The following is a 10,000-nucleotide window of genomic DNA, read 5'->3' as shown; positions in this document are numbered from 1 at the left end:
TATGCTGCCGAAAACAATTAGTTATCCGTGAGTCCAGGTTAACAGTGCAGCCTACGTCACCTTGACAGTCCTCTTTGGATGTACAGATTGATGTCTTCTATATGGATATGAGAGTTTACAAACTAAAATTGTCCATCACTCTGCAACTAACCTCACTCTGCAACTAACCATGCATTTATTATTTCTTTATTAGTCGAATAAAGTATTCCATATTCCGATTCTGAAAGCAAATTTAGTTAACACGCGACCAATCAATGTACACTAGGCTATTCCATGAAATATAGGTCAAGTATGATAGTAGGCCTATATTGGCTATACTATAGCAGCTTATTATTAGGCTCTGTTTTCTCTCAGACGTCGAGATTAAAGGCCCGCTTTTTGCAGGAGTCAACAGTCAAACTAGTCAGTCTTACCACAATAGGGCCAGGTTCAATCAGGGAATTGGGAAATATAATTTCAGACGGGAATAGATTTCGTTTGTTCAACCAATCCCCTCTACTAATTACCCAAATGGACAGGAGCTGTCAGGAGACAATAACTATTCCCTAATAGAATTTGCTCCCAAGTGCAATTTAATTTTCTCTGTGCTCTCTCCTTCGGGTTCCCCTTGCCTTTTTCCTCTCTCGCTCTCTCTTTCCCCTTTTGGTTTGGAATGAAATGGCGAAGAACACATGGTGACACGGAGACACATCATATTGTTTTTGTCAAGACAAAACGGGGAAATATCCAGAGTGAACATTGCAACTGCTGCTTCTCTGACTGCAGAGGTGTTTATTTCAGTCTAACCCGGCCCCTCTTGATGAATGTCAGCGGCGGAGAGAGGAGAGCCCTGCCGGGGAGGAGAGGAGAGGAGAGGAGCGAGGCGCTGTCCAGATGCTGTGGTGCTGAAACGCATAGGCTGTCCCGGGCGTGCAAATACCACACACATGCAATGATTAGGTAGGTTCGCAAGATGTCTCATCTCAGCACTCTTGCTTTGTTTATAGGTCGGCATTTATTTGTTTGTTGTTGATGTTTTGTCTTCTTTTTTGTCATTAGCTTTTATTTACAAAATTGTTATTTAGCGTCATTCAGGCCTCGCTCACTTGTGTGGCATTTTTTTCGAGCAGGACAAGAAAGCAGTGAACCGATTTTGCAAAACAATAGTGGTGCGTGCGTGACTGTTTGTTAGTCTCATAGTAGCCTCATAGCAGACAATTATTTTTATGTTTGTAAACTAAATTAATAGGCAGTCTTTAAATGTCTTATTTAATTGTGTGTGTGTGTGTGTGTGTGTGTGTGTGTGTGTGTGTGTGTGTGTGTGTGTGTGTGTGTGTGTGTGTGTGTGTGTGTGTGTGTGTGTGTGTGTGTGTGTGTGTGTGTGTGTGTGTGTGTGTGTGTGTGTGTGTGTGTGTGCCCTGCACAGTGCAATATAGGTATACACAAAGAAATGTGTTGTATTAAATGGTTGCTGTTGTTGCTTTGCCTTTGGTCAACACTGTAATCACAACCACACCACACACAACACGGTGGTTGTATTTTTGAGTCGAGACCGCCTCTATAGCTGGTCCTTGGGACTCTCTCTATCCCATGAGATGGATTCGTGAATCGCAGATGTCAATGAACTCATCCACTGAAATATTAGATCTAATTAGAGGTGGCTGGGTCAACAGCGGTGGCAAAGGAGTCGCCCTCTGCTTGAGTTATAGCTCGGCAGTTTCCTCGCCCTGCATTGAGTTTTTACAATGGCACCTTGAACGCAAAAGATCAGTCACCTCACTATACCTCGCCACTGTCACGATGTGTAGTCATGGCTCCTCCTGGCTCAGGTTCTTCTCAGTAATTATTGCAATTTTGGAAAATTATGACAAAGGCATTGAAATTGCACTCGACCTATATATTTGGCAATAATTGGTTGTTGTTGCTCCTCGATCCTTCGCGTTATCCGTTTTGTTTTCTCATCGCATGCATGGTTGCCTATTAAAGATCAAACAATATCCTGTGATTTATTTTATTGTCTAAATATTAATCTAGCAATATTTCCTTATTTAAGTCTGTACACGGTAATGGCTAATACTGAGTTTTCATCTCACTCTGAGAGAGTATGAATGTATAGGTTGCATTGTACACTCAGTTACAAAATATAACTGCGTGTTTTTGTCTATAGCGCTATCTAATACGTTATTTAGTATTATTTGAATATATTTATTTTAAATATTATAGTTTTTGCATTTTTTCTGTGTTGTGACATAATTAAAACTATGCTATAGGGTGCGTATTATGGAACTATTAATCATCAAGTATTTGATGTTCACCAAAGGTGCATGGCTGACAATGATATAGTTTGAATTAAAGGTCCTTCACCAAAGAGAACTGTCCCAATAACCAACACGTGCACGGCTTCTCTTTCCCATACATGCACATCCGTCAATTATTCTAATTGTGTGACCCTTTGCTGACAGGTTAAGAGCATTTTATCTGCATTGCATTTAAAAGCAGCTAAATGGTTCGGAAATCAACAATCGGAGTAATTGAATAATCTTGAGGGAAAAGTGTATGATTAAAATGAAAGTAAGACGATTATACACCGGCCGCTGATGTACATGCTGGATGGATGGATGGATGGATGGGTGGATGGATGGATGGATGGATGGATGGGTGGATGGATGGATGGATGGATGGATGGATGGATGGATGGATGGATGGATGGATGGATGGGTGGATGGACGGATGGACGGATGGATGGATGGATGGATGGATGGATGGATGGATGGATGGATGGATGGATGGATGGATGGATGGATGGTTGGTGTATAGAAGTGGGGGGGGGGGGGCGTGTGAATGGGGGGGGACATATTTTGGTGGAAGCGGACTGGTTTAGGGCTCGTATAAGGCCGCATAGAATTCCTGTAATATCCCAGTCTCCTTTTTAATCAGCTTGATGTGGGTTTTCATTTTACTAAATTACATTTGAAACATTAAACACATAAGCGCATGGCTTATGGGATTGTGTAGACGGCATATCTGGCCAGAGGCTGCAGGTGAAACAATAGAATGGTACCGTTAAGAATTTAAAAACATTGTAAATGATATATCGGATAATGCTCCATGGCTATTGGCTATATATAGCCTAATACAGTGAAAGTGAACATTGCGTTATATGGCCCTTGCTGGTACCCCATGAGTTGACCAATAGCTATAGCCGCATGGGAAGTTCGTAGTTTGCAAGCTACCATTGTTCTTTGTCAACTCAATGCTGCATGTCTGTGTTTTGATGCATGCAGTAGCCTATAGGCTATAGAAGTATAGATATTCTTGAAATAGTCGGAATTCATCATCTCAAGGAAGACACGCTTCTCATCCAGCATGCTGAACTATACCATTTATATCATTATCATAACAGGCGACACTGACAGGCCTGTTGTTAGAAATTGTAGTATGCATGGACATTATATTATTGTTCTAAATCTATAAGGAGTGTATTAATGTAATGGCATATTTTGGAACACAATCACACGGCTTTAAAATATTTACCAATTTATTACAAAATAAGGTATACCCTTAGGAGTAAAATCCTGTTAATGTAACTCTGAGGGTGTATAGGTTACTGAATTAATCAAGTGGGCTCTTGTGGGTCCATTTGGTTACATTAGACTATAGGCCAATATATAAATTTGGTTACATTTGCACATTTTGTATAGACTCAGAGTTAAATCAACAGTGATGATTGTATTTGGACAGATGTGGGTCAGAGATGCTGCCATGCAGCCAGCCTGCATGGCAGCAGGTAGCGTTCTCTTTATAAACCCCTCCTCTTGAGAACGTGGGAATCACTGATGTGCTCCAACCTGAGACAGAAGGAAGACGGCCTCATTGTGTTGATCCAAACAAACCTGCCGGGAGAAAGAAAGCCGTTTCTTTTCCATGCTTGAAGTAAATTGGAAGCGAACATTGAGTTCATCTGGCTTGAACTACGAACCCTCCGGGGGGAATATCTTACTCGGGAGAGAGCACTCTCAGACGGTGGGACTGAAATGAACAGTGTCAGCGGCGACTGTGCCCAGACTCCTAATGCCACCAGTCACTGTGTGCCTGCCTGCATGCTGCCGCCCTCAACGATATGCATGGGATGGATGGGGCTTCCTCGTTTCCCTTAGTCTATGTAGGCTTAAGCATACGGTATTTCTGATCATTAATTACACCATATATATATATATATATATATATATATATATATATATATATATATATATATATATATATATATATATATTATACATATACATATACGTGTGTGTGTGTGTGTGTGTGTGTGTGTGTGTGTGTGTGTGTGTGTGTGTGTGTGTGTGTGTGTGTGTGTGTGTGTGTGTGTGTGTGTGCATCCACGTGAGAAATAGCCTAGCATTTTTAATTTCTAGGATTGTGTTTCGAATATATAGGCCTATTTCCACACATGCACAGGCTATAGACCTGGATTTATCATCGAGGTCTGCTGGTCCGACTTATTTGACAGCAAACGTGAGCCTGCACGAAAACGAAAACGAAACTGAAATCTAGCCGTGCACTACCATAGTCATAATATCACCATAGTATAGTCCAGTCCATTCAGCGGATCCTTATCACTATATTGCTTATAAGGGCCTAATTTAGTGCATGGCGCCTAGTATATTCTATTTATGCTCTTCCATATAAACAAGCTGCGGGACCGCCTCTCTGGAGACATCTCTACACACCATCTTCTTTTCTCATCCTTTAAACCTAATTTATGCTCAGTCCGTCGCACGATGGTGTCGCGCGCCAAGAAACGGGCCGAAAAATAGCAGACCTACAATCTCACACGCGACGCGTTGTGAGCTTGTAGGTCTGCTATTTCTCGGGGCTAGACTATATCTCGGGGCTTTGCAAGGCAAAGTAAGGCAAGTATAGGCATAGGCATGGAGCCCGTCCTCCGTTTCCATTGGCCCCCGGGTGGAGACTGCCGCGGTGACGTCACGGCCCGCCGCCCCTGCAGCGCTGAATGGAGCGAGCAGCCTGTCTGTCTCATCCACTCCAAAAGAGCAGGGGACAATATCCACGCACGGAACGGCACGGGAACGCCACGGACAGCATCCATCCCTATAGGAATAGAGAGAGAGGAAAAAAAATCACAGCGGGACTTATAACGGACGGCAGGGCGAGGGGGACCCTCTTGAAATTATTTTTATTTTTCATCACCAGACTTTCTTTCTTTTTTTTTCTTGATTAAAAAAGGACGTGAGCTCGCGCCCACCTTGTTGCGGGGTGTATGTATGTGTGTGTGTTCGGATCACCATGATGCAAAGTACGGCGGTTCTACCGACAGAGAGTCCTGTGAAGGGTTTACCAGAAATTCTTGGAGTGCCAATGCAACGTAAGGCTTTCTGTTATTCTCATTTTTTCCCCCTATTGATTAATGACGTGCTGCGGGGTTAATATGGCCGAGGAGGAGAGAGAGAGAGGGGTTTAATTAAAAGTCGGCCGAAGAGACTGACGCTATAAATGGACAAGGAGGAGACGCTATCAAATATCCGAGTTCCAAGAGAGGGCTAAGCTATCACATATGGCTAGGCCACTGATGTGATATGGCAATGGTATGATATAGCCTACTTATAGGCTACAATTATAATGGGTAAGAAGGCTTATATGTTGGGCACTTTGAATGTTTCGAATTCAAAGTAGCTCTATATTTAATTGCAATAAAACACCGGGCCAATTTATTCATCTTTGCAGGCTCACTTATCTTTGCAGGCTTGACTCCATTCTGCACAAAAACGGATAGAACTGGCAGAATTCTGCCAGACTTATGCATGCTACTATACTACGAAAGGATAGTTTGGTCATGTGCCCGTCCTCCTCAGAACAAAATGACGTTTTATTTACTTATTTTACAATTATTTGAAACAAACTTTTCGGGTTCATCTGCATCCATGCTTACTGCTTAGTTATATGCATGCCGGACAGCCGTTAATTTGTAAACGAGCCTGGTCAAGAGATCAGACGCTATAGTTGTCATCACCCATCAGACAAAATACCCTCTGACTTTGATTGACGCGTATTACTGGGTCAAACGGATATACCTCATCATTTTTTGCGTCTTTTTCGGGAAGCCAAATTAGTCAATTGGAGCTTTTAACCACTATTAAATTATAACTTAATAGTACATTCGTTTTCCCCATCGATTTAAAAGGATGCGATAATGTTTTACCTCCAGTTATCAATCATTCACAACCATGTTCTAATTCTCAGCACCAAAGAGGAGAATTGCCTATACTTTTTTTTTTGCATATATAGGATTCTTTGTCATCATGTGTTAATATCGACCGAGCCCTTCATAATCTGATCGTGTAATCAAGATGGAAGTGGAATTGGATTAAAAAAAGAAGATATTCTTTTAATTATTCAAAGGAGAACCAGTATAATACAGATGGGCCTATATTTTATTTGTTTTAATCCACACTGTACAGCACATGCCCTAATAGCTAATGTGACATGATACATTCATAATTAAACTAATAATTAAATGTTTTGGGCCTAATTTTCCTATACATTGCAAACCGAATGCATGCTATATTTACAACTTGGCTTTGAAAAATGAAAATACACCAAACATGCATATATGTTACCTTGTGCTAAATGAGTTAAAGAACGTATTTCAACTAAAATAACAAAGTATTGGCGGAACATTATTAACCATAACGTTATTTTGCCAATTGAAGTTACAATCGGAAGGACTTAGCTATTTACCCCTTATCAAGAGAAGAAGAAAAAACTGTAGTTGGTTAATGTTTTTGAACTTTATAAATGGAGGTAGATTAAAAGATTGGGTTCATATCCTGCCACTCAACCCCCTCGGTGCTAGTTTTCATCCTGGATTTAAAACCGGATTATTCTGAATAAAAGTAGGATACATCTAACCGTTTTATGATGGCCAATATGTTATGCTATTCTCATTTTAATCAGGGTAATTGCATTACAACCACAGACGTCAAGCCTCTATAGCTGCACATTATACAATGTTGTCTTCAGTTTGATAAAAAACAGAGCAGCCTTTTCTCATATAACGTTCAAATTAACACAAGTGAAAATCGCGCGACATGTCTGTCGCCCGGCCGCATTGAACTGTTTTCCTTCTAAAATCCTGCAAAAAAAAACAATTGAGTGCTAAACACTTGAGCCTCATAATCTGTGAGAATGTGTGTGGGTGGCTCACTGATGGAAGCGATGAGACTGCTGGCTGCTTCCTGGCCATGCAGTGCAAGGTGCTGCTGGACAGCCGAGATCCGCCAAGATATGCAGGCTGCAGGCCACTTGAGCCTCTCTGCAAGAGGTCCAAAGGGTAGCGAGATTTACAAGGTGTGTGTGTGTGTGTGTGTGTGTGTGTGTGTGTGTGTGTGTGTGTGTGTGTGTGTGTGTGTGTGTGTGTGTGCACGCGCGCGTGCGTCACACACTGCGTGTGCTGCGTGCGCGCTCGTATACTGTGTGTGTGTGTGTGTGTGTGTGTGTGTGTGTGTGTGTGTGTGTGTGTGTGTGTGTGTGTGTGTGTGTGTGTGTGTGTGTGTGTGTGTGTGTGTGTGTGTGTGTGTGTGTGTGTGTGTGTGTGTGTGTGAACTGAAGAGAGAATGTGGGACCTCGCCATTAGACCTCTATAGCGTGCTCGGTGCACGTTGCCAAGATCGTCGTGCTTTCCTTTCAGCACCACCTCTCCGTTCACTGCACGGTCCCTCCACATTATTCCACTCAGGCTCCTCAACTAGCCTACATTTTATAGGCTACATTTGAAAAGTCACATCAGGTACATTAGGCATTATACAACCCCTGCAACCACTGGACTGCATGTATACCTCTTAACCTTTGTGGCAGCGGTGGCCGAACGGATAGCGGCGCGGTCTAGATACCGGAAGGTTCCCAGTTCGAACCAGCCGTCCGACACGTTAAAATTACCACCGCTGAAATGCCCTTGAACAAGGCATCAACCACTACGATGAAATGTGTTCTATGAGCAGGGCCTGGCTGGAAACAAGTTCTTGAGCTTAGCCCAGATACCCTGGGTAAATATAGATTTCATTTCATTTCATTTCACCTGTTAGTTCTATAGCTTCTTATATTGGAGAGTGATACAAAGACGGGGTTATTAATGCAACTTTGCCTGTTCAGACAACACTGACAATCGGTGTATCCGAAGATCATGAAGATGATTTCCTGTTTGTTTTATACAAGTGTATATATTTGTACGTCTCTTGAATGTTCTGATGAATTGAAAATGGTGGACCCTGTTGTAAACAAGTGACTTGTGCTTTCGTTTGAAATGTAGGCCATTGGTTCCCAAACTTTTTCATGTCAATGACCCCCAAATAGACACTAATTAGCCCCGCGGACCCCATTTGAAGAGATATGCCAGGGACCCCCACAAGAGAAGATTTGTAACGGCTCTAGCAGTGATTCTTAATTTCAAGGACCCCTCCAATTTTACATGCATTAGTCTACGGACCCCCCATTTATTGGCATTTCTATCTCTGAGACCCCAATTTATATTGTTAAATCAATGTTAATTTAACTCTGAGAGTGTACAACGGGTCCGTTTGGTTCCATTTGTACACTCTCAGAGTTACAGACCCTAAGGGTCCATTTGGTTCCAAACTATAATTTCCAGCTAAATGATAGTTTGGAACCAAATGGACCCTTAGGGTCTGTAACTCTGAATGGACCCTTAGGGCCTGGAACTCCTTCAGGTACCCCTGGGGGTCCCCGGACCCCACTTTGGGAACCACTGATGTAGGCTACCCATTCTGCATACTGTGAAATAAAACATTCAATCAATCAATCAATCAATCATTCAATCAACCAATCTATTAACAGGCAAAGTTGCACTAAATAACCCCAAATCAGTGACTGATTTGACACGTTCTTGCATGCATTAATGGTATATTCTGCGTTTTCTAGGTGTCTCTTTTTCTCAGACAGATGGCGATTCATTCTCTCATTATGAGAATACTTCATATATTCAAATATGCCAACAGTTGTGTTTTTTAAACTGACCTGACGTTTAGACGCAAGCGTGCAGGATTTCATGCATTTCCGTGTGCTCGTTGAGCCATGCTCTCTGTATAATGAAAGAACTTCCTCTGAGTTTGAACATATACAGGCCTATATATACACACACAGTCCTACTGACTACAAGCCTAATATCTTCTCTACACAAGAACTATTGGTGTATATAGCACTTGTTTTTTTAATTCCCCGTTTGCGATGTGATTTTCAGGATCTGGCCTATATGGCAGGCCTGTCACCTTCATCACGTTTCCTAGCCAATGGAAATTTTGAATATAGATTATAATGTTGACATTCACTTCGTTATGCGTTCAAATGATTCATAAAGAAACCCGCTAGGCTATATTTCTATTTAATAAATAATAATAATGATAATAATAATAATAATAATAAATTAACACGACTTGACAGAATTGTTATTATTATTATTATGATGATTATTATTATTATTTTGCAAATTAAGAAAACTGATAGTCTGTTATAGGCTGTAGATAGCACGAGCATTTCAACATTTCAACCGTTTATCCAATAAAATGGTAATATAATAAACTATAAAATAGTTTGTAATATTAAGGACAGTTTTTAGATGAAACATAGCCTATAATGAAAATAAAATAGAATAAAGTACTTGTGTTATTGAGAAAGCCCCGTGCTGAGAAAATAAGGATAATATCCCATTTTGTGTGTAAAATGTCTGTCTGTCTGTCTGTCTGTCTGTCTGTCTGTCTGTCTGTCTGTCTGTCTCTCTGTTTGTCTGTCTGTCTCTCTGATTGTCTGAGACTGGTGCCATCAATGTATACAGAAAAAGAGAGAGTCATATATGAGAGGTAGCCTAATCGATAAACAAAAATCTCTAAATCAATAGGCTTGTCAAAAAAGAGTGTGTGCTTATATAGCTGCTGCTTGGAAAACGGTCCCATTTCATCACGTTTTTACGGCAACAGTCAGTGACTGA

The 10,000-nt window shown here is 41.3% G+C and overlaps 1 protein-coding gene across 1 annotated transcript in view; it reads left to right on the top strand.

The window, feature by feature from the left end:
* Positions 1–5,289: 5,289 nt before the first annotated feature.
* Positions 5,290–10,000, top strand: part of lhx4 (LIM homeobox 4) — a gene marked incomplete at both ends in the record, with an annotated part of 11,238 nt that continues 6,527 nt past the window's right edge. The window contains one exon of the mRNA XM_079506167.1: positions 5,290–5,368. Within this exon, the coding sequence (XP_079362293.1) occupies positions 5,290–5,368 (79 nt within the window). The remainder of the gene's footprint in view (positions 5,369–10,000) is intronic.

This window comes from Electrona antarctica (genome assembly GCF_951216825.1).
Source record: "Electrona antarctica genome assembly, chromosome: 7".
Classification (NCBI taxonomy): domain Eukaryota; kingdom Metazoa; phylum Chordata; class Actinopteri; order Myctophiformes; family Myctophidae; genus Electrona; species Electrona antarctica.
This window is presented reverse-complemented; position numbering and strand designations above follow the sequence as displayed.